The sequence below is a fragment of the Sciurus carolinensis genome, chromosome 1 (assembly GCF_902686445.1).
Source record: "Sciurus carolinensis chromosome 1, mSciCar1.2, whole genome shotgun sequence".
In the NCBI taxonomy this organism is placed as follows: Eukaryota; Metazoa; Chordata; class Mammalia; order Rodentia; family Sciuridae; genus Sciurus; species Sciurus carolinensis.
The window spans coordinates 167,358,311-167,382,123 of record NC_062213.1 but is presented as its reverse complement, the minus strand read 5'-3'; the positions used below and the strand labels follow the sequence as shown (position 1 = coordinate 167,382,123).

Sequence of the window (23,813 nt, the reverse complement as noted above, 5' to 3'; positions counted from 1 at the left end):
TCCCCCCCGACCCTGTACTGGGGATTCATGGCCACGGCCTTGCACTAACTGGGCAAGTGCTCTGCACTGTATTTCCCCAGCCCTCAACCTTCCTCTTATTTGCTTCAAATGCCTGTCAGTCCTCCAGGCTGTACTCCCATGGTTGCCTGCCTATTTCCCAACTCTCCCTTTTCTCCATCAGAATTAACTGCTCTCTTCTCTGTGCTACTGAAGGCCCTTAAAGATCTTCCTATCATTCTATAGTTTACAAAAAGGCTTTCAGAGCAGTGATTTCATTCATTCTTCCCAAGTATTATAACACATTTTTTGAACATGAGGGTTTTTAAATCTTCACAACAGATTGATTTTATAGAAAAGGAAGCTGAGGCCTAGAGAGGCTAAACAGTTTGTCTGAGGTTATGAAGCGAGAAAGTGTCCGCGCTGGAGTTGGCGGTCTAACTCCTGATACAATGTTCAATCAATACAAGGATTTATTTATTCTCTCTTCTCCAGAGGAAGAAACATGGGGCTTCTTAACAACCCCTTGCTGTCTCTAGTAAGTGCCTGATCACTGACAGCTAGAGGTTCTCCACAGTAAATCCTTCCCTAATGATTATATAGCCAGGGTGAGGAATAAGGAAGGTGGCGGTAGACAGTGTGATTAGCACCTTGCTACCAGGCACCACCCTAGCTATTTTATGTCCATCATCATCCTTGAAGAAACAGAAGGCTGTGGAGGTGAAATGATGAGGCAGTCCTGCTGCAAACTTTCCATCTGGATCTTGCTCAAGGCATGCATATCCCTTAAGGTTAAATGTCATTTGCCAACAAACTTTGGAGGCCTTTTCTCCCTGAAGGCTGCCATGCCCTCCAGCCGGTCCTGAGTTGGGATATTCTGCAACAACGTACAGAGTATTAGTTTTGGGGGAGCAGAGTCAGAGGTCAAAACAGTTGCTTAAGCCTATCCACCCATGACAAATCCATTGTCTCTGTACTTGCATCTTGGGCCATTCAAAGGCACAGTGACTCCTTTGTCTCCTGGGGAAAGCAGGGCAGCCTCCGGCACCTGTGCCTGTCCACCTTGGGCATGTGTTGCACACTGTGCACATGCCTGCAGAGAGGTCACCACCTCCTGTAGCAGTCTAGGAGGCTGCTCATAGAGAACAAAGATCACACTGTGCAGCCAGAAGTCTAGTGGGATAGTTCTTACTAGGTTATACAAGTTCCAAGACCCACTGTTTCAGAGGATTTTTGATAATTTGTTTTCCTGGAAATCAGCATTTTTTACTCACCCGAGTCAAGCTAAATAGGTCAGGCTTGGGTTGATAGCCCCTCATTCGTACAGTCTCTAGGTTTTAATGAAGCCTGACACCCCAACTCCAGCCTTGCCCCTGTAGTGGTGACTGGTATAGGGACAGCAGAAGCCATTCTTTCTCTTTGTCAAGTGCCTGTGTGATCTCATGATTCTCTGGGCATTAACTGGGGCAGGATGTGCCACCATTAGGTATTTGAGCAAATAGTCTCAGGGAGAAGCCCTGGAGGTACCATAGAGTCAGACCGTTTGGGCTTGAGGGAACCTCACCTGGTCATGTATTGCTCAAGACTCCCCCAGTCTGACCTACCTTCTGCTAACAGTGTTTGTGGATTAGCAACAGACACATACCTGGGCATAACACATCCCTTCAATGGCCATCCCTGATGCAATGTCCACCTGAAAGAAAGGAGTGCTTGCTGGATCTGCCTGACTTTGTCCAGTTCCATCTACATGCATTGGGAGCTAGCCCACCCTACTCCCTACAATAGCCTATGTGAGCAGAGAGGACAGTAAGAAGGAACTCCCTATCTGGAGAAGGATACCATTTATAACAGTGGCACAATAGTGCTGGGAGAATGGGGGCTGAGTACCATGGGGAGGGTTGACTATTCTCCAAAGAAGGGGAAGCAGGAGCTACATGGTCAAGCCAGAGTCCTTTCTTCCCTTCTGGCTGCCTTATTGCCTCCTTTCACCCTCAGGAGTTAACTGCTGGCTTCTTCCATTAGGGAGAAGCCCAAGGCCTTGACCTGGCACATGCTCTGTCCTCTATCGTCCACTGACCTGTACTGTTCTAAAAGTACTGTGTGTGCTAAACTCATTTACTTTTCACAACAAGGACCATTATGTCTGTTACTCAGCTGAGAAATGTAAGGCAATAGTAGAAAGGTCCCAATGATAACAGTATGTGGAAGAGCAGGACTTCGAACGCTGGTGGTCCTGCACTAAGCCTGCGCCCCTCCATGCTTCCAGGCCAAGTTGTTCTTCCTTCACTCCGCCACAGTCAAGCTGCCTTTGTTCACACTTTAGCCTTCCTCTGAAATTCTGATCTTTTCCAAGGCCCAACTCTAGAAAATATTCTTAAACCCAGCATTGCCCAGTGTGGCTGTTAGCACTCGGACTCTTAATTAGTGTATGTTGGGGAATTGGATATTCTTATTTGCTTTTCATCAAGTTTAACAGCATGTGACTATACTATGGACAGCATAACCCTAACCTTTACTGGGTGCCTTCTCAGTGCCATTAACCTTCCATTAGTGATTTGTGTCTATATCTTTTCCTTCCCCACCTAGTGGGTAGTGACCATACTTCATCTCTGGATCCCACTTCCCAGCTCAGATCTGGATTCAGTGTGTGATAAGTGAATTGGTGTCTAGGGATGAATTAGCTGCACCCAAGGCATCATCCTGAGCCCTGCGCTTGAAGCCAGATGACTGACTGCCAGCACAAACCCAAGAATTTGGACTAGGGGGCCACATATCACTTCTTCTGTGACCTTGGGCAAGCTAATCCCTTTGAGCCTCAATTTTCTCCTTTCCTCAAAGAGGAGAGTTGAGGATAAAATGTAACCAAGAATATTGTTTGGCCAAACTTCCCATTTTGTAGATGAGTAAACTGAGGTACACCCAGAGAGGAGTCAGGCTGGGAGTTTGTTAGATGAGTTCACTTCCTGAGTTCTTCCCAGCCGTGTTGTCTGGCTGTAAGGATGGGGAAAGTGCTGCATCCCAGTCACAATTAACTAGCAACCCAAGTCCTGACCTGATAGAATCTCACCTCCATTCCTCGGTCAATGGCTACCTTGCCTAGCCGCACAGCAATGGGGGCCTAGGGAACAGAAAACAGCTGGTTGAGGATCAGGGCTGAGAGGTTCGAACTGAAGAGAATAACAGCTTTGTTGTAAGGTGTGGGTTTTGGACAGGAAGGCAGAGGTCTGGATCTAGTCCTAGCTCGGGCCATTCTATTGACATTTGTACTTGATAGCATTAGACCTACCTCTTAGGTTGAACTTCCTTTTCTATAATGAAAGAAGTAGACTCTGATCCTGACCTTCCCTGTCCCAGCTGGCTGGGTTCTCTGTCATTCAACCCATCCTTCCAGTGTGTACAACATCCCACAGTTCATAAAATGCTTTCTTACCCACAGGCTCATTGAATGGTGCTACCATCTTCCAGTCTGGTGTCCTCAATAGTCCCCCATTTTATAGATATGAAATTGAGACCCAGGGAAGTGAAGCATATGGTTATATTTATCCAGTGAGTCATCAGACTCCTGCTCTCTTCCTGTACCCACCTTGTCTTAGCAATTGCAACCCCCAGTATTTCCATTTTCTGATTTTTATTTTATGCCCTTCTTATTCTTCTGTTCTATTTGATTTGTTTGTCAAGAATATATGTTGTTATTTTAGGTAACTACCCAATAAAGAAACTGGTCTTTCACTAAAGAAAGTAAAAGCCAGGCACAGCATTACAGACTTGTAATCCTAGCTACTCAGGAGGCTGAGGCAGGAGGATTCCAAGTTTGAAGCCAGCCTGGGCATCTTAGCAAGAACCCTTCACTGGATGTGGTGGCATGGCACATGGATGTAATCCCAGTGGCATGGGAGGCTGAGGCAGGAGGATTGCAAGTTCAAAGCCAGCCTCAGCAATTTAGCAAGGACTTGAGCAACTTAGTGAGAGTATCCCAAAAAATAAAAAGAGCTGGGGATGTGTCTCAGTGGTTAGGTGCCCCTGGGTTCAGTTAAAAAAAAAAAAAAAAAAAAAAAAAAAACCAAACTGTCTCAGTTAAAAGGGCCCCGTGGGGGGCAGGTGGCTGGTGATATATAGCTCAGTGGTTCAGTGGTGGTGTGCTTGCCTGACAAGAGTAAGGCCCTAGGTTTGATCCCTAATACCAAACCAAAATAAAAAGGCAAGTTATGTTAATATATTAACATTTTGATGTTCACATAGAAAACACATCAAAATCCCTTATTCAAAGTATAATGCATATTTGCTATTTAAGGGGGAAGACCAAGTGTGGAGATGGGGACCTTGAATTTACAATATTAACAGTCTGAGTAAACAGAACCGTTTGACTATGTTGTTTGTCCACTAGATGGCGACGATCTACACTGACACTGGCACTCGCCCCCATTTGGGAAACTTTTATCATTTCCACCATTCGTCCTTATTGGAAATTGAACCTAGGGGCCTCATACGTTAGGCAAGTGCTCTACCACTGAGGTACATTCCTAGGTCTTTTTAAGCTTTTTAACTTTTGAGACGGAATCTTGCTAAGTTGCCCAAGCTGCCCTTGATCTTGCAGTCCTCCTGCCTCAGCCTCCTCAGTCGCTGAGATTACAGGTGTGCACCACCACATCCAGCTCTGGGAAAACTTTATTCTGAACTTCCAATAACATAGCTGGAAGTTGAAGGTTGTTCCCTTCCCCCCAGGGTACACAAGAAGTTTCCAGCTGTAGAATTAGTGAATATAGTTAACTACATTTTGGTAGGCTGGTGTTGGTTTACAGAACTACTTTTTTTTTTTTAATATTTTTTAGTTATAGATGGACAGAATGCCTTTATTTATTTATTTTTTTAATGTGGTGCTGAGGATTGAATCCAGTGCCTCACACATGACAGGCAAGTGCTCTACCACTGAGCCACAACCCCAGTCCCAGAACTACTTTTAAGTTGAAATAACCAATAATTTATATTAGTATGTTGCCATTATTTCAGTATACCTGGAAACATAAATCATCTTGAGCTACTGTTACCCAGTTTTACAAAAAGGCACTATCCAGAGTCTGAGTTAAGCTAGTTTGGTGCTTTCAGTGTAAGCTGTAGCCAGCCAATCCCTTGAGTCATTCTGAGCTCTGTATGAATCTAGAGACTTTTTTTTTTTTGGCGGTGCTCGGGATTGAACCCAGGGCCTTGTGCTTACAAGGCAAGTTCTCTACTAACTGAGCTATCTCCCCAGCCCCAATTCAGAGGCTTTTTGAAAAATATTTTCATTAGTTGTTGATGAACCTTTATTTATTTATTTATATGTGGTGCTGAGGATCAAACCCAGTACCTCACACATGCTAGGTTAAGTGCTCTACCATTGAGCCACAACCCCAGCCTGAATTCAGAGACTTTTTGACCAAATGTAATAAAAACCTGATGACATTAAAGTGGCCCAGGCAAGGTCACCAGCGTCTCCATTTAATACAGTGAAACACCCACACACACACTAAAAAATGAAGATGAAATTCAAATTTTTTGCAGGGGTGGGGGGGGGCTACTGGGGATTTAAGCCAGGGGTACTCAACCACGGAGCCACATCCCCAGCTCTTTTTATTTATTTTGAGACAAGGTCTTGGTAAGTTGCTTAGGCTGGCTTTGAACTTGTGATTCTCCTGCCTCAGCCTCTCTAGCCACTGGGATTACAGGTGTACATCATTGTGCCCGTTGAAATTCTATTTTAAATACAAGTCGTCAGTTATAAAAGTAAATAATCCCTAACCCCCAATTAAAAAACATCTCAGTTATAAAAGAGGGTTATTTCAGTTTACAAGAAATTATTTTCTATTTCTCTCTCTCTCTTTTTCAAAATAAATATTATTTTTCAAACTATTTTTATGGTTACTTCGAATTGATCTTTATTAGTGATATGTCTAACATTTTTATAGGTTTATATTTTAACTGCTTTGTAGTTTTTGTATTTTAAATGTATTATATATTTGGCTTAAAGTTTTTAAAATTTTGAACAAATTTGCACAGTTTTATATTGTTAAGCAAAATAAATGCCTAAATACTAGGATTTTTTTTTTTTCTGATATTGTAATAACTTTTTGTGACCTTAATGAGCAAGTCACTTAACTTTTCTGGGTCTGTTTTCTCAAAGATAAGAATTAACTCTACTGCATTGTTCTAGTTAATTGAGACACTGTCTTAAAGTACCTAACGTTATGTCTGACAGATTAGAAGTACATGGTCCAGGCTACATCAAGATTTATTTTAAATTATTTAAACCTAACTGCATTTCAGCAGTTTTTATGTCTATGGAAACTTGAGACCTTATCCATCTCACCCCTGGGCCCCCTCACACCTCCTATCTGTCCCACTTAGTGAAAAGCCAGCAGAGTTTCTCAGGGCCTTGGAAACCCTAGCCAGCCAGATCCTGGGTATCCTCACTGGGACTCTGGGCTTATGCAGCTGGTGGGGTTGCTTCTCTGCCAGGCCTAAATCTGCTCCTTAGGGAGCAGTTCTAAACCCTTTGGGAAACTATCCCCAGAGGCTATTGTAAAATTTTATTTTTATTTATTTTACTGTGGGGGGGTCAAACCCAGGATCTTGTGTTATACTAGTAGACAAGCATTCCACCACTGAGCTACACCCCAAGCCCCTTGAAGATTTTAGGAAATTAATGAATCTTAACAAATGTCCTGCATATTTCAAGAAATTCATTATGCAGTGTGGCAGGAAACATGGGCTGGTAGTTTTGCGTCCACTTTAGAACCTTGCTTTTTCAGTCTTTGGGGATACTTAAAGGCTGTCCTGTACAATACAGTAGCCATGGGCCACTCACCTTGGGAATGTAGCTAGTGTGAGCAGCTAAGTCATCTGATTTAAATAACTTAGTTTGGCTCTGCTGCCATCCTGGATAATAGAGATGGACAGCATTGCCATCATCAGGTACCGGACAGTGCTAATTCTGATGGCTTTTAGTTCACTGGATTTCAGCCCTAAAAAATTCAATTTTTGTTTTAATTCAAAATTAAAATTTGCTTTGATTTGTTTACTGAAAAGATGGAAAAACTCCAAAGAAGATTCATTTTATGTCTTTGAGTAAATGGATGCTGTGCAGCTGCAAGGAACACCCTAACCCTCTGGGCCTCCCACAGTCCCTCCCTCCTGTGCTTGGCTGTCCACACACCTGGGGCAGGATCTCCTGAGCCAGGGCTAGTGCCCGATGGTAGGCGGCATCGCCTTCCTCGTTCTGGTCCACAGTGTGGTTCACTAGCCCTAGTGCGTGGGCCTGCACCCCACTCAGACGTCGACCTGTGAAGATGAGCTCCTTCGCCAGGGCCACTCCCAGGCAGCGGGGCAGCCGCTGAGTCCCTCCTGCCAGGATGGAGGGGTGATGGTGGGGAGTCAGGTTGAGAAGGGGGAACCCAGGGAAGGCCTATCCTGGTAATTTCCAGGACTTCTCAGAGTTGCAGATTGAGTTAGGATGGGAGGACAGGGCCCAAGGCAAACAAGGAAAGCAGGGGAGGGAAGGGCTTTGACAGTGTTACTGGGCAGAGAGAAGGTTAAGGCTGTAGGTAAGATTGGTTACCTGCCCCCGGGAGGAGCCCTCGGGTGGTCTCAATCAGTCCCATGATTGCAGAGGAAGCTGTTTAAAAAGAACAGAGCAAAGCCTCCCTCCTCATCCCATCCTCCATTGCTAATTCCTGGGGAGAAGAGACTCCTGCCCTGGTCTCCTCACCCCTGCAGCCACTTTCATGGTCTTGCCACACCCACACCCAGACTCTGTCTCTGGAAGAGCCTTAACCTGGAAGTCCAGAGACCCACCCACCACCTTCTTGAGTGAAGGAATCACCAGCAAGTCTCTCCTTCCTGAGCCTCAGTGGTGGGGAAAAAAGGCAGTTGTTCCTCTTTTGCCTGCTTCAGAGTGTAACGGGTTTGAAACAAGGACAGGGGTCCTGGAAGGTGCCTGATACCTAGCTCTGTGTTAATGGATTCTGTGTCTCTGTCTCGTGGACCCTCAGCTTTGCCTGGCCTACATTGTTGATGGATTCTGTTCCTACCATGGTTATACCTCCCAGCTTTTTTTTTTTTTTTTTTTTTTTTGGTCACAACCTGGAATCTCCCTGATGGTTCCAATCTACATCCTCCTCCTAAGTTCTACTTTCTCTGAGAAGCTTTCCTTGACTGACGCGCACACAGGCCTCTCCTGAATTCCCCCAGCACAGGCCATGTCACCGTTTTGGGGGGCTTTCCCACTCTTAATCTCTGTCCTCACAGAGACCCCATGAATTAATTGCTTAAGACATGGGCTCGTGAGAAGCAAAATTGGGGCTATGGTCGGCTACTTGGTGCCACACCACCTGGTCAGTTTTCCCTCTTTAACATACTTTGTGTAGACAGAAGCCACCTTCATGCCTGGAGCTACACAGTTTTGTGAATGCTGTGCCTGGGGTGGCAGGAAAAGCCTGGGGGAGAGGTACCACCATGCACTCACTGCCTCCAAGAACAGCACTACGCTACCTAGGCAGTGACTTTGTAAAGCCTCGGCTGAGGGCTGGGAACATGAGGACGTAGCTCTAGCAGAGCACTTGCCTAGCGTGTGCAAGGTCCTGGGTTCAATCCCCACTAGCACCCCAAAAAAAAAAAAAAATTATCTTTTACCCCTCCCTTGAGGCTCAACTTGTTACTGCAGAATAAGTAACACCAACTTTAATTGGTACCCAGTGAACCAAAGGCAGTCAATGTTCTGCCAGTCATCTTGCAACTACCTGGGCCAGTGACCAACTGCCTTGTGGCTCAATCCATGGCAAGTAATCTGACTTGGACAGACTGGAAGGTTGAACGTGATCTCCGCCCTCCTTGGTGTCCCCTCTTCATGCCCTTTTCACTGTCCTGTCAGCGGTTGCTCTGAGGTTTGGTGCTGTCATTTCAAGGGAAGCAGTTCTCACAGGTAAAGGCCTGTGCTCCCTCTGTGTCCCCTTACCCTGCCTTAGCTTTTCTCTTGGAAGGCCCATTGCCGTGGCTGACTGCAGATCCCCAACAGCCTGTTTCACTAACCCTCCCCTCTTCACCCCCTTCCCAGTACCTGCCACTCGGAGGTCACAGGCCAGGGCAAGCTCCAGGCCTCCGCCCAAGGCAAACCCATCCATAGCTGCAATGGTGGGTGCAGGGAAGGCTGCTGTGGAGATGAAGAAGGGTCAGGACCAGGACAGAGACCCACAGCTGGTGAGGGGCAAGCTGGTTGGAATAAAGGGCCTCACTAGCCCTAGGTTTGGAGACCTCACCTGGTGTACCTCAGCCAGGTTATCTGAGGAGTCACCTGGGGAATGGGAGTGGGAGACAGGCTGGGTGAGCCTGTCTGTCTGTGTTCCCAGCCCTGTGCTAGATGCTGGAAACAGACCTGAAGCAGGTGTGGCTCCTGTCTCCATGGGGCTCAGTCTAATGGGGGAAGGCAAACCGATGATAAGGCAATGGTAACTTGGTGCTCCAATAAAGGGAATCTTGGAGGATTGATCAGGAAGGCCTCCTGAAGGAGGAGGCATAGAAGCCTTGAAGGATGAGTGAAGGTTCAGGAACCCAAGAAAGGGTATTCCTGGCAAAGGGAACTGCAACTTTCAAAGCATGCATTCCTCTGGAATGGCTGGACTTGAACCCTAAGGGTGAGGTTGGTCAGTGGAGTGGGGTGCAAAGGCAGAAGACCCAGGATCCCTCTCTGGTAGAAACAACCTCTGTACCCTCTTGTGGAATTCCTTGTGGCCCACCCCAAACCCCAAGAGTCATCCATCCGCACAAAACTCAATACAGTATTCTCTTTAAAGGGTGGGTGAGGACAGGCTGACTTCAGGAGTTTCCAAACCTGACCCCACCCCCAGACCTCACCAATGTCATTCATCAGGCCTCGGAGTCGCTGGGAAAAGACCCCCACCTCTGCCGCACTCATCTGCTCCCGTTCCTTCAGGTCAGCACCTGCAGATGGCGAGGGGTTGGTGCCCGTCCTTGGGAAAATGGCTTGTTATGGAATCCTAGGTGGCTAAAGCATCCATCAACAGTCTTGAGTAGAAGCAGCCAGAGAGGAAGGAGAAACCATGAAACAGTCAAGGAAGCCAGAAGAGCAGAAGAAAGGGGAGTGCCAAAAAATGAGAGGTACAACAACCACAGCAAAAAGACAAATTGAGGCTGGTGCAGTGGTGCACACCTGTAATCCCAGTGATTCTGGGCGCTGAGGCTAGGGGATTGCAAGTTCGAGGACAGCTTCAAGCAACTTAGGGAGACCCTGTCTCAAAAACTTGAAAGGTCTGGGATGTAGCTCAGTGATTAAAAATAGACAAATTGGACTTCATCAAAGAAAATAACTTAGGTGCATCAAAGGACAAGAGTGAAAGGATGACCCACAGAAGGGAGAAAATACTTAAAAAAAATCATATATCTGATAAAAAATTAACAACAGGACTTGGGGTGTGACTCAGACTGAGCGCTTGCTTAGCATGTGCGAAGCCCTGGGTTTTGTCCCTGGCCTGTCCGCTGCCCCACTCCCTCTCTCACGCATATGCACAATTAGTATCTAAGATATATAGAGAACCCCTACAACTTAACAAAAACAAAGGACTGATTCAAAATAAGTGAAGGACTTTCAATACACATTTCTCCAATGAAGATTCGCAGATGTTTAATGGCATGCAAAAAGATGCTCACCATCAGTCTTTAGCGAGATGCAAGTCAAAACCACAGTGACATACTTTTCCCTGTACATTAGAATGGTTGTTACTTAAAGAAGCAAAAAAAAAAAAAAAGTGTTGGCATGGATGTGGAAAAACCAACCCTAGAGGACTGCTGGGGGTAAGGTGAAAGAAGTAACTTCTGGAAAACAATCTGGTGGCCTCAAAAAGTTGAGTGTGGTAGAACACGCCTGTAATCCCAGCTTCCTGGGAGGCTGAGGCAGAAGGATCCTGAGTTCAGGGCCAGTGTGGGCAATTTAGCAAGATCCAAATGAAAAGGGATGGAGATGTGGTTCAGTACTAGAACACCCCTGGGCTCAATCCCTAGTATTACAATCAATCAATCTATCAATAAAATTATGATTCCAGTCCTACATACACACCCCAAAGAGTTGAAAATAGGAACTCACACAGATACTTGCATAGCAGTGTTCACAGGATATTATTCATAATGACCCAAAAGTGAAAACAACCCACTGTCTGTTAGCACATGAATTGGTAAACAGAATGTGGTACACAGTGAACTACTATTCAGCAATAAAGAGGAATGGAGTCCTGACACTTGTTACAACACAACATGGATGAACCTTGAGGACATTATGCTATAAGTGAAATAAACCATAACATGAAAAGGAAAATATTTCATGATTCTAGTTATATAAGGTATCTAGAACAGGCAAATTCATAGGAAGAAAATAGACTAGAGATAGGTTATCAGGGGCTGGAGTTGTGGGAAACCACATGTGCACATGACCCTGACAGCTCAGACCAAAGAGCTGAGCCACATTTTCTTGACCCCTGAGCATCAGGCTTCACCCCTCCCGCCCCTCCACAACCTTCTCTGCTTCCTGACCTCTGCTCCCTGTTTTCCCATCCCCAACCCACCATTCCAGGGTTAGTTCTCAGGTCAACTCTCCTTGTCTTCTCATTGTGGGCCTGTGGTACTTTTTCCTGCCTTTGAAACTGAAGTTGATGGTGCTGTTTTGAGGACCAAGTGACACAGATGCAGTGGACAGCTTTGGTAACAGAGACTGGGATTGATTTTATGCGTGGATAAAGAGAGTCCGACCCTAGCCACTGACCTGTGAACATGCTTGGATTCAGTTTCTTCATTTCCTCAGTGAGGGATCAGAACAAAGCATGGGATAGCAGAAAGAACTAGGATGTGGTGTCAGAGAGGTCAAACTGAATTCTATCCCATACTACAGTGTGACCCACGGCAAGAGATTTTACTTCTGCGTCTCTGAGACTGCATCTGTAAAATGAAATAATGTATCCTACGCTGGAGCTGACCCAAGCCCCCCTGTCCCTGCAGGCTGGTGGAAGCCCTGCAGGGGACAGAGAGGGACCCACCTGCACAGAACACACCCTTTACTCCACTTCTGAAGAGCAGGACACGCACTTGCTGGTCCTCCCGTAGCTGGGCCAGAGCCTCCAACAGCTGCAGAGGGCATCATGTCAGGTACTTCCTAGCCCATCCCCAGCCCCACCCTGGTGCCCTTCTTTCTTACCTCACTGACAAAGATGTTTCCCAGGGCATTGCGGGCATGGGGTCTGTTCATCAGAATCTCTGTGATTCCTGCAAGGAACAGGGCAGCCTTGGGTGAGCCAGCTGGCTCTGTTCACCCACAGGGTGGGGACTGGAGGCAGGAGGCCTGGGAACTGGATGGCCTCTGCCCTTGATGATCAGTGGGACTTGGGGCAAGTCACAAACTTCAGCCTCAGTTTTTCCACTTGTATAATGGGGACAGTAATCTTTGTTCATTCTGCCTCACAGAGGAAGCAGAAGTCCCCGTGAACCACAAAGCAAAATGGAAAGCAGAACAGGAGACAACCACAGGAGCTGCTGCCTGCATGAACACATACACTTTCAAGTTCACAGCTCCCTACATATTTTTCTTCTCTTCACAAGCAAACCTCTTTCTCTTAAGAATTAAAATAAGACAAAACCTTTATAATCACCCATGATCAAGAACTGGAACTGTGCCAACCACTTCAGAAACTCCTGGTGGGCCTTGACTCAGCTGTAGCTCCCTCCTTGACCCCCCAAAAGTAACTCTTCTAACTTTTGTATAATTACTTCCACATATTTCTTTATAGTTTCCTTGCTCAAGTATGCATCCTTGGACATCACAGATTAAACTTGCTAATTTAAAATTTTTAACGTGTTCATTAAAAACTTATTAGAATCCCCAGAATCTGTCTCTCTCTAGCCTGGTCTTTTCCTCAAAGGTTATCTGCTGAGGAAATGGTAGGGCTTCTCAAAGTCTGAATTTTGCCAATTGCATGCTTATCAGGGCAAATCAACCTGACCCTCTGTTACAAAAAATTAGCAACTAAACCCATAGGGGTATTTTTGTTGTTGTTTGATACTGGAAATTGAACCCAGGGGCTCTCTACCACTGAGTTACATCCCCAGTCCTTTTTATTTTTTATCTGGAGACAGAGGAGTCTCAGTTGCCCAGCTTGCCCTGGAACTTGTGATCCTCCTGCCTCAGCCTCCCATGTCACTGGGATTACAGGCATGCACACTGCACCCAGCTTAAAATAGATACTTTTTAAAAAATAGTTTTCAGTTTACAACAAAAATGAGTAGAAAGTACAGTACAGAGAGTGCCCATGTTCCCTTGTCCCCACACAGGCACAGCTTCCCTGACTAGCAGCTTCCCCTACCTGACTGTTACATCTGTTACAATCGATGATCCTATCTTGACACATCATCACCAGAGTTCCTAGTTCACACAAAGATTCGCTCTTGGTGTTACACATCCTCTGGATTTCAAGAATGCAATCACCTGCCTCTGCCTTGGCTTTGGTAGCCACGCATTCTCCTTGCCTTCCCATTACTTCTTGGGTGATGCCTCTTTGCATCCTTCTTGGGTGTCTTGTCTAACCAGATTGTCAAAGTTTTATAAAAACTTAAAAAAATTTTTTTTCAAAAATTTTTTGCTGTACTAGGGATTGAACCTGGAGGATCTTTACCCTCAAGTTACATTCCCAGCCTTTTTTCTTCTTTATTTTGAGACAGAATTTCACTAAGTTGCGGAAACTAGCCTCAAATTCATGATCCTTCTGCCTCAGCCTCCCAAAGTAGCTGAGATTACAGGTGTGCACAACCTCACCCAGCCATACATGTATGTATTTAACATGTGCTGGCTTCTGTATGAGACAATGATTCCAGAGACTGGGACAGAATCATGGAACCTAGATTATGGCAGGGAAAATAGACATTAAATAATTACTACTTGTGATATGAACTCAGAGAAAAAAGAAAAAAGACAAGCAGGTAAGGGATCTGTAAGGGGCAGAGGCAATCCCAGTGTAGGTCAGCTTACTCTCCAGAGGACGAAGTGATTTTTAAGCTGAGAAATGACAGTAGGAATCAGGCAAAAAGTTTGAGTTCACATGTGTGTATCAGTGCGTTTGTATGCATGTACACCTAAGTGCATGCACACGTGTGTCAGTGCAGGTTGTTGGGGTGTGTGGAGACAGTCCAGGAGAGAAGCCCACTGCAGGCAGAGGGAGCAGCATAGCTGAGGGCGTAGTGCTGGAGAACAGGGTACCTTCTAGAACTGGAGGAATTCAGTGCAGAGGGAGAGCCTGTGAGGTGCAGCCTGCACTTGCCAATCTGCCTTTCTTCTCAGAGAACACCCCCATGCCTCCTGGGCACTTGCCTCCTGTATACCCAGGATGGCCACATGTACCCAGCCAGCCCAGAACTCTCTGCACCCCAGGTCTGAACACCACCTGCCCACTTCACATCTCCACTGACATGTCCAAAAGAATCAGTCTTTCTCTTGCTCCCTTAGTGAGTGAATGACCTCACCATCAACCCAAAGTCAGTGTGTTGCCTCCCTCTTCCTCACCCACAAAATGTGCTTAGTCGTGAAGCCTAGCAATCCAGCTCTTACACAGACCTTGGTCTCTTGGTGTCTGTACCTCTCACAGCTGTTAAGGTGCAGGCACTTTCCTGTTTTTCTGGGATCACCCGCAGTGCTTCTTGTCCTCTGTCTTGCTCCCTCTTGCCACATACACATTCATTCCCTCATCTGGGTCCATAATCTTTCTCACCCAAATCCAACCTTGTCCCTCCCCGCTTTTTCATGAAATTAATTCTATTAATACCACCCACGAAGCCTCCCACAGTCTGGTCCTTGCACCCCTCTGTGGTCTCGATTCACCCTCACCCCATATCATGTGGGCGAAGCATGGGAAAGAAGTCTGGGCGGTGGCTCAACACTCCTATTTCACCCTCCAGGCTGTTTCCCTCCCATGACATGTCGGGGTGGACAGAGGTGTGTCTTCCAATCCTTCTGTTCCCTACTTATTGTCTCCTGTGCTCCTCAGCTTTGTCCATAGAACACAGTGTAAACAGGTTGGCATTCTCAATGGAGGTGACCTGAGACACACAGGAGGGCCAGTGCCAGTGGGGCTTCCCTAACCTAGAAACCTGCACAGGGCTTCTTCAGCCCAGCAGCCCCAGGCCCACAGGGTGCCCAGATGGCCCTAAGGTCCTTCCCAGCCCTGGTGCTCCAGAGGAGAAAGAGGTGCAACTTTGAGGAAGGGAAACTGTGGTGAATACAGAGAAGCCAAATCAGAGGAGTCATACAATGTCCCTAAAGAAAAGGGGGGCAGTAAAAAACAATGTCCCTGAAAGACCCCTTTCTGTTTTAAGAAAACAAAAACAAAAACAAAGCAATACAAAACAAAAAAAAAAAATCTGGCCAAGTTAAGGGAATAATGAGGGGAGGCCTGGGCCAGAAAGTTCAGATACATATTGTGCTGAAGGACCCTGGCTTTCTCTTAGGCACACGGGAACGAGGGCAAGTTAGTGTCATCTGCAGAAAGCTGCTTTCTTGCATGTACGCTGGGACAGTTCCTTAGGATGCTGCTCATACATGCGAACTAATGCTGATGTCACTGCTTCTGCAGCCTACCACGTAAAGTCCCTCTGTAAGGGGAGACAGGTGCAGAAATGAGAGTACTGTGGAAAGCATAAATGTCACTTATCCAGCCAGCCACCACTGGACAAAGTGCCACAAGGAAGAGGAGGCACTGTGTGGCAAAGCAAAGTAGTCAGAGGTGCTATCTGTTCAGTGTCACCACTCAACTCTTCTTGGCATTGATTTCCTGTGCTTTTTCCCTAACAAATCATATGTCTCCCATGCTATCTCTGGATGCTTTTTTTTTTTTTTTCTTTTCTGCAGCCCACCCCACTGTCCTGGCGTCCTGGCACAACTGAACTATGCACATGACAAGTGGAGAGGTTCAAGTCTCTCAAATTTCAGAACAGTCTAGATCTAAGGTCAGTGTGGCAGACCCTAGATTGGCCTCTTATTCACACCTTGAATAATCCCTTCCCAATGAGTGTGTGAAAATTGCTTCTAACCAATGGAATACAGCATAGATCATAAAATGTCACTTTGGAGATGAGATTAGGTTAAGTTATATGGCAAAAGTGATAAGATGTGACTTCCGTGATTAGGTTATGATACATATAAGGGTTTGTCTTGTGAGATAGACTAGTGGGCTTATGGAGAGAGTCACATGCAAGCAACAGTGGGCAGTGTCCAGGAGCAGAGAGTGACTTTTGTCCAACAGGGAGGAAGGCAAATTCTGTCAACCATCTGAAGAGACTGGAAGCAGATCTTTCCCAGACAAACCTCCTGTAAGACCACAGCCCTGGCCAACTCCTGGACAGCAGCCTGGTAAGACCAGAAGCAGGGAACTCAGCTAAGGTGGGCAGTCTGACTTATAGAAACTATAAGAAAATACATGTGTATTATTTTAAACAACAAAGTTTGTGTTCATTTGTTACGGAGCAACAGAAAACTATGTAGTCACCATGTGCCAAGATTGACAGAAACATTTTCCTTTCTGCTTTGCTTTCCTGTTCTGTCCTTCTTTTCTCTCTGCACCCTTCTTCTCTTACCAAACCAACCATGAACCTTTCCTGAGCAGTTGACCAAGGTCATTTCTGTCTGGATGGCCTAGATCATAGGCTGGGTGGTATGTGGGCAGGTCAACAGAAATCACCGGAAGATAGCATGGAAAACAACTGGTTTAACAACCTCTTTCTATACAGAAGGGGAAACTGAGGTCTGGAAAACAAGAGTGTCTGCTCAAGTAATTGCAGGATACAGCTAGCACACCTCACTTGCAAAGAGCTAATTGATGTGGTGTCATGCGTAGTCGTAAAGTGCTTGCCCAATATGTGTGAGGCCATAGATTCAATTCCCAGAATTGCAAAAGGAGCTAACAACCTATAAAGAAGACAAATCCAGACACACAAAATTTAACTGGAGATGGGGCATGAAGCATGGCAGGGGAATTCTGGAAAGATTCATGGAGGCAGAGAGGAAGGGACAGGACCCTCAGGACACAGCTGAAGCAAAACACAGAGATGGGAAAGTTTAAATGAACCCATGGGAACCAGGTGCAGTGGCTCACTCCTGTAATCTCAGAAACTCAGAAGGCTGAGGCAGGAGGATCTCAAGTTCAAGGTCAGTTATGTCAACCTAGCAAGACCCTGTCTCAAAAAAAAAAAAAAAAGGGGGGGAAAAAGGGTTGGGGACGTGGCTCAGTAGTAGGCCCCTTGGTTCAATCTCCAGAACTCTCCCTCCCACACAAAGGCACCACACATGGAAAAAAGAAAAAGGAACCATGGAGAGAAGAGAAGATGGAAAAACCAGGTTGTGGTGGAGGACCTTGAATGTCTAAGTAAGGATCTGGAGTAGAATTACTCTATGAAGAATAAAGCTGCTAAGGAAGGGTGAAGAATGGTGAACCAGCCACTCTCATTTTCCAGGACAAGAAGTACAATGTGGCAATGCTTTGGTGCCATCTGCCCCAGTGGAAGCAGAAGCTGTGGCTTCTAACGTGAATATCCAATGACCCGAGTCATTTTCTGGCTGGTTCTCTATGTGTGATCTCTTCCTCACATCTTCTCCACTGTTTTTCCTTGGTTTCCTTTTCTCCTCCATCCCTGACTTTCACCCTCCTATAAGCCCTCTGGCAGGGGCAAAGGCTTAATCTGCCGATTCTTGTCATTCATTTCTGGATGAAAGGATTCTAATATTTACACATGAGCCCCAAAGTCCATGTTACTGATGTAAAAATCTGTTTGATGAATCAATGAATAACTGGAAGAATCAGTGATGACCTCCATGGTTCAGAACACAGGTTTTGTAATCAGACCTGATTCTAATTGCTTAAGCCTCTGTGCCTCTGTGTGTGAGAATGGGGATGACACCAGGGCCTCATGCATGCCAGGCAAAAGTTCTAACACTGAGTCACATCCCCAGCCCCATAATACCTTTAAAAAAAAATACTTTTGTTAATGAACCTTTATTTTATTTATTTATATTCGGTGTTGAGAATCAAACCCAGTGCCTCATGCATGCTAAGCAAGCACTCTATCACTGAGCCACAACTCCAGCCCCCACAATATCTTAATCGGATGGTGGGGAAAAGAATCAAAAGTATCTTAAGGCAAGCGCTGTTGCCAGTTTGGCAGTGAACCAAGCCTGAGAATATGGCTTATTTCTAAGATCCAGTAATCCTATCTCGTCCCACCAAGTGATTCATTGGGACGCTGGTGGCCCTTATGTGTCTATCAAGAGTAGTGGATGCACATAGGGAATAGTATGCAACAGCAAGGAACTAGATTTATGTCGGAAAATACTTTTTTAAAACAGTGTTGCGGCATAAAGAAGAAAATATGAGAGGTATAGTGCACTGCCAATGGTGTAGATTAAAATTTAAACACGAATAGTGCATCAAATGCCGGTGGAAGGAGATGAGATTAGGGAGAAGCAAAGCCACCACAACGACCTTGTCCGGATGGCTCAGCGCAGCGGACTAAGGACAACGATCAGTTCCACGGAAGTCACCAGAAACAAACACACAACCCCCCAACACAACATGCAGTCAAGGTGTTATCTGCTAACGACCCGTGACCTTTAGCGGGAAGCAAAAGTTTGAAGGACCAGCACGCAGGGAGGAAAGGCGGCCTGCCCCTGCTCCTCCCTCGGCTCCATTCCTCTCGTCCCCGCGTCCCCGAATCGGCGGAGCGCGATTGGCTCCGCCGCCTCCACCCCCTGGAACCTTGCCAGGACGCTTGGCGGGGAAGATTATCCGGTATTTTAACCCTCCTGACCCAGTACCATCCCTGAGCGACTCTTCTCCCCTCTCACACAGACTGAGGTCACCAACTGGGAGTTGAGGAGAACGACAAACTTCCATCCCAGCCAAAGCCGGGCAGCCTCCTCTCCGGCCTGAGCCACTAGGGGAGCCTAGACTGGGAGGCAGGCGATTTGGGATCCAATCCTCAAACGCACTGAGCCACGCGCCTGCCCCACTGGCCTCAGTCTTCCAGCGTGGAGCGGACGCGAGCGACGTCGCTTTGGCCTTTGCAGCCGCGCTGGGCTCGGGGCTCGTCCACCTCAGCCCGACCAGCCCGGCCTCCTGGGCGCGCCCTGGGACGGCGCTTTTACCTTGGTCGGGACCCGCCAGGGCGCGTACTTGGATTTCGTGGCCCCCTGCGGCCCCGTCGGAGGTGCAGCGGGCCCCAAGGGGCCTCCAGGGTCGCAGGAGCGGCAGGGCGCGTAGCATCGCGCAGGCTGGGGAGGTGCTACTGCCGCCCGCAGCTGCCCCGGCTCGGGGTTAGACGCGCAGTTCCGGCGGCGGGCGAGGCCTCGCAAACTGCTCCACCTATGGGCCGACGCAGAGCCGCGGTCTGCGTCCCTTGGAGACCCCGAGGTGGTGGCGGAAAATCCCGGCTTCTTGTGATTTGGGGCAAGCCTGTCAACTTCTCTCTTCGTTTGTGTTTTGATCCGGAAAACAGGGATAGTGACAGTGACTACCTCATGGTGGCGTGAAGATTGAATGGGGTGTGTGACCTTTGCTAACACATACGTGCAAAAGATGTCCTTTCATTTAAAGTATGTCATTTAAAAAATATTTAGCCGGGCATTGTCTACATTCACTTACCTCACTGTGTCACCTCCCATTTGTGCCTCAAACATAATGGAAGGTGACTGGTCAGTGCCTCACTAAATGTAATTATGCTCCTTCCAATTTAATGCTCATTAAATTGGCTCACAAAATATTTGTGAATTGCTAGCTTCTGTCCCTGATTGTCCACCCAAACTCCCTTTACAGAGGTTAACAGGGACATTGTTTGGTTCACTTGGAGTAGTTCACTCAAGAGTGTTCAGTGAACATGCTCCCTGACCCCTCACTGCCTACCCTTCCTTTGTTGAAGACCCCAAAGCCACCAACAGTTCTGACCTAACCTATGCTGGACTGTTAGGTGATCTAAAAAATTCTCTTTCAAGTCCCTGCTATTTGGGGGTCTCTGTTACAATTAATATAGCCTCTTTAACAAAAATTGGATTACACTTGTTTTGGGAGAACAACCAACCTGGGAGATTTTGGTTAAAAGTACTAGTTACAAGGGAGAGCTACCTAAACTGACTTAAGTAAGAGAGGCTTATTACAGGGCACAATGAGCAGTGCGGGCAGTGGAACTGTCCTGGTTTGGGCTGCTGTGCCAAGCACACCATGGGATGGGTGGCTTAAACAACAAATACTTCTTTCTCAGTTCGGGAGCCTGGAAAATCTAAGAGCCAGGAGTCCCAGTGAGGAGAGGGCTTGCTTCTTGTTTGTGGGCCATTTTCTCACTGTGATGACAGTGCTTCTCACATGACAGACAGCAGAGAGGGTTGAGCACAAGCTCCTCTGCCTTTTATAAGGGCACTAATCCTATTCATGAGGGTTCCTTCCCCACAAACTAATACCTCCCGAGTCCCCACCTTCTAATATCACCACACTGGGAATTAAGCTTCAATACATGAGTTGTCAGGGTGTTGGGGATAGACATGCAGTTCACGAAAGGAACCAAATGCCAGGGGTGAGGACTGCTCTGGAGGTGCATGGTCTAACCCTGTTGCTTCTCTTGGGCTCCTTTCATGCTGAAGCTTCCACAACTCTCCATGGTTTTTTTTTTTTTTTTTGTTTTTTTTTTTTTTTTGTACCAGGGATTGAACCCAGGGGCACTTAACCACTGAGCCACATCCTGAGCCGTTTTTAATATTTTATTTAGAGACAGGGTCTCACTAAGTTGCTTAAGGGCTTCACTAAGTTTCTGAGATTGGCCTCAAAACTATGATCTTCCTGCCTCAGCTTCCTGAGCCACTAGGAATACAGGTGTGCACCACAACACCAGGCTTCTCTCCACGGTTGTAAAAATTAAGCACTTACCATCATCAAGCAACACAGGTTGGTCTAAATCCATATTCCAAGAGTTTTGGGTGGGCCTGCATTGCCCAGACACCCATCTTGGGTTCAGTTAGAAGATGGAAGCTGCACATGGTTAAATATGGTCACCAGGGCTGCAGAGAGAGCATCCCCCTGGAAAGGGACGAGGTCAGCTGGTCCACATTGATGTGGAGCCTGGTGGGGGATGAAGTAAGTTCCCTTTGGAACATGATGCATTTGAGTGATGCTGGGAGTACAGGGCCTGAGCTTTGAGCTGGAGCAATGTCTGCAGGCTGAACACCAGAAAACACTTACTTCAAGGCATTAATCATTGTTGGAAAATAATTTTTTGTCCTCACCAAAATCAAATTTTCTTTAGAATAAGGACTTTGTTTTGTTCACTGCCAAGCACATAGCAGCCACTCAATAAATGCTTACTGAATGAATGAGTGCCAGCTTCTGGGTTGAGGGCAAGGGGTGGGCTATTGTCTGTTTTCCCAGAGGATTGCCCTATTTTGAGGAGCTCAACCAGATGGGCCTGGACACCTGATAGAGTTGGAAGAGGGGCTGGGAGTGTAGAGAGAGCCTGACTCTGGGTGGCTGTGTTTAGGCATATGTCTGGAATGGTGAGGGTGGGTGGTCTCTTTCTGTTGCCTCAGTTTACTTGATCGCATATGAAGGTTAAGATAGAATATGATTAGATCTTCTTTCTGTTTCCACATTTGATGTATTCTTTTGGCTATAGCATTCTCATTGGAGAAGAGGACAGGAAGTTGAGTCAGGGTGCAGAGACCTTTGACTCTCAGGACTGGGATCACCCAGCCAGGCTAGTCTGGAGAAGCCTGCACTGGCTGTTGGTTTAAAGAATGGGAAGGAAGAAGAAGATAGGAAGAAGCCTGGGGGCAAAAAGAAGTCAGAGAAACAGAGGTAGGGAATGGAGAAATAAAGAGAAAAAATAGAGGGGACACACTTAAGGAAGAAATAATACCAGTTCTCCACAGATATTTCCAGATAATAGAATGCAATACTTCATAATCCATTCTCTGGGGCCAGCATTACCTTTATACCAAAATCAGATCAATACATTATATGAGAGGAGCACTGCAGACTAACATCTCTTATGAACATTGACCAAAAAATTCTTGACAAAACATTAGCAAATAAAATCCAACAATTGTTGGATGATTAATATCCAAAGAGTAATAAACCATGTCCAAATGCAATTTATTCCAACTATCCAAAGTTAGTTCAACTTTTTTTTTTTTTTCCCCAGTGCTGGGGATTGAACCCAGGGCCTTGTGTGTGCGAGGCAAATGCTCTCCCACTGAGCTACATTCCTCAGGCCCTCTGCTTCAGTGGTTCAACTTTTGGAAATCAGTGTAGTCTGCTGTATCAACAAGCTAAAGAGAAAACATCTGATCATATTGATTGATGATGCAAAAACATTTGATTAAAAAAAGCATTCTGGGAAGATGGCAGAGTAGGAAGCACTAGGAATTTGTCTCCTTACCCAAACTTGGTAGAATTGGTCCAAAGTACCTATTTTAGAACTCTGGAGTCTGTTGAAAGTTTGAAGCTCCCAGGGGAAGGTATAGACCATAAATGTAGTCAGTTTCAGTCAATTTCAGCTCTTGGCATAGTAGCCGCTACACAGGGTCACTCCTACACATGCAGTCATGCATGTGCTCTTGGAGTAGGGTGCATGTAGCTTGCAGGTGCCAGGGTGGGCAGAAAGGACCATGTCCTCCAAATACTGGGGATCTGGGTTTGCATCACTGACTACTGCTTCTGCTTTTGTTTTGTTTTGTTTTTGGTACTAGGATTTGAACCCAGGTGTGCTTAACCACTGAGCCACATCCCCAGCCCTTTTTATTTTTTATTTTGAGACAGGGTCTCGCTAAGTTGTTTAGGGTCTTGTTAAGTTGCTGAGGCTGGCTTTGAAATTGTGATCCTCTTGCCTCAACCTCCTGAACCACTGGGTTTACAGGCATATGCCACCATCCCTGGGTAGTCAAATCATTTTTGACAAGGGTGCCAAGATGATTCAATGGGGAAACAATAGTCTTTTCAACATTTGCTGCTGCAACACTGAATAACCACATGGAAAAGAATGAATTTGGACTCTTGTGTAATAACATATATAAAAATTAACTCAAAATGAACCAAAAACCTAAAGGTAAGACCTACAACTAGAAAACTCATAGAAGAAAGCATAAAGAAAGTCTTCGAAACATTGGCAGTGATTTTTTGGATATGACACCAGAGGCACAGGAAATTAAAGAAAAAATAGAGACCACATGAAAATTAAAAACTTTTATTAAAAGACACTATCCTTCTGTTGAAGTAGACTTTGAAGAGTAGCAGTCATGGCTCTGTGCTTCCCTTTGCCTACAGGCCTCAAAAGAGCCATAAAGCGACCAAGAATGTGAGCAAGCCAAGGTAAAGGCACCACTGCCTGTGCCTCTTCACGCACCAAGTTCCTGAGGGACATGATGCCAAGGTGTGTGGCTTTGTCCTGAATGAGCAAAGTGCCATGGAGCTTCTCAGGGTCTCCAAGGACAAACAGACCTTCAAGTTCATCAAGAAAAGCATGAGGACACACATCTGTGTCAAGAGGAAGGGAGAAGGGCTGAGCAACATCCTGGTTACCAGGAGGAAAGCAACTACCAATGAAGGACTAGCCCCCATGTACGTAGTAAAACCTTTACAGAAAAACAAAAACCAAACCAAAACAAAAAGTAACTCTCTATCAACAGAGTAAAAAGGCAACCCAAAGAATGGGAGAAAATATTTGTAGTTCACATCTCTGATAAGGCATTGGTATTTAGAATAGGTAGA

General features: G+C 46.1%; 2 protein-coding genes across 9 annotated transcripts in view; one reads left to right on the top strand and one right to left on the bottom strand.

The window, feature by feature from the left end:
* Zyg11a (zyg-11 family member A, cell cycle regulator) overlaps positions 1–12,856 on the top strand; it is a 56,595-nt gene extending 43,739 nt beyond the window's left edge. Inside the window, exons 15-16 of the mRNA XM_047544402.1 lie at positions 12,031–12,177; positions 12,493–12,856. The gene's annotated coding sequence lies outside the window, so the exon portion shown is untranslated. The remainder of the gene's footprint in view (positions 1–12,030; positions 12,178–12,492) is intronic.
* Echdc2 (enoyl-CoA hydratase domain containing 2) lies at positions 448–19,553 on the bottom strand. 8 transcript variants are annotated; one of them, XM_047544338.1, is made up of 10 exons: positions 19,211–19,549; positions 12,227–12,294; positions 12,069–12,156; positions 9,880–9,966; positions 9,086–9,175; positions 7,589–7,645; positions 7,187–7,374; positions 3,065–3,115; positions 1,643–1,690; positions 448–874 (listed from the first exon to the last, which is right to left on the bottom strand). In XM_047544338.1, exons 1-10 carry the CDS (start codon positions 19,326–19,328, stop codon positions 797–799), a joined length of 873 nt encoding a protein of 290 aa, XP_047400294.1. In that variant the 5' UTR covers positions 19,329–19,549; the 3' UTR covers positions 448–796. The 8 variants fall into 8 exon arrangements, with proteins under 8 accessions (XP_047400294.1, XP_047400284.1, XP_047400329.1 ...); XM_047544328.1 differs by having other exon boundaries at positions 9,086–9,178; positions 19,211–19,545; XM_047544373.1 differs by lacking the exon at positions 19,211–19,549 and adding an exon at positions 18,675–18,765 and having other exon boundaries at positions 9,086–9,178.
* Positions 19,554–23,813: the final 4,260 nt, after the last annotated feature.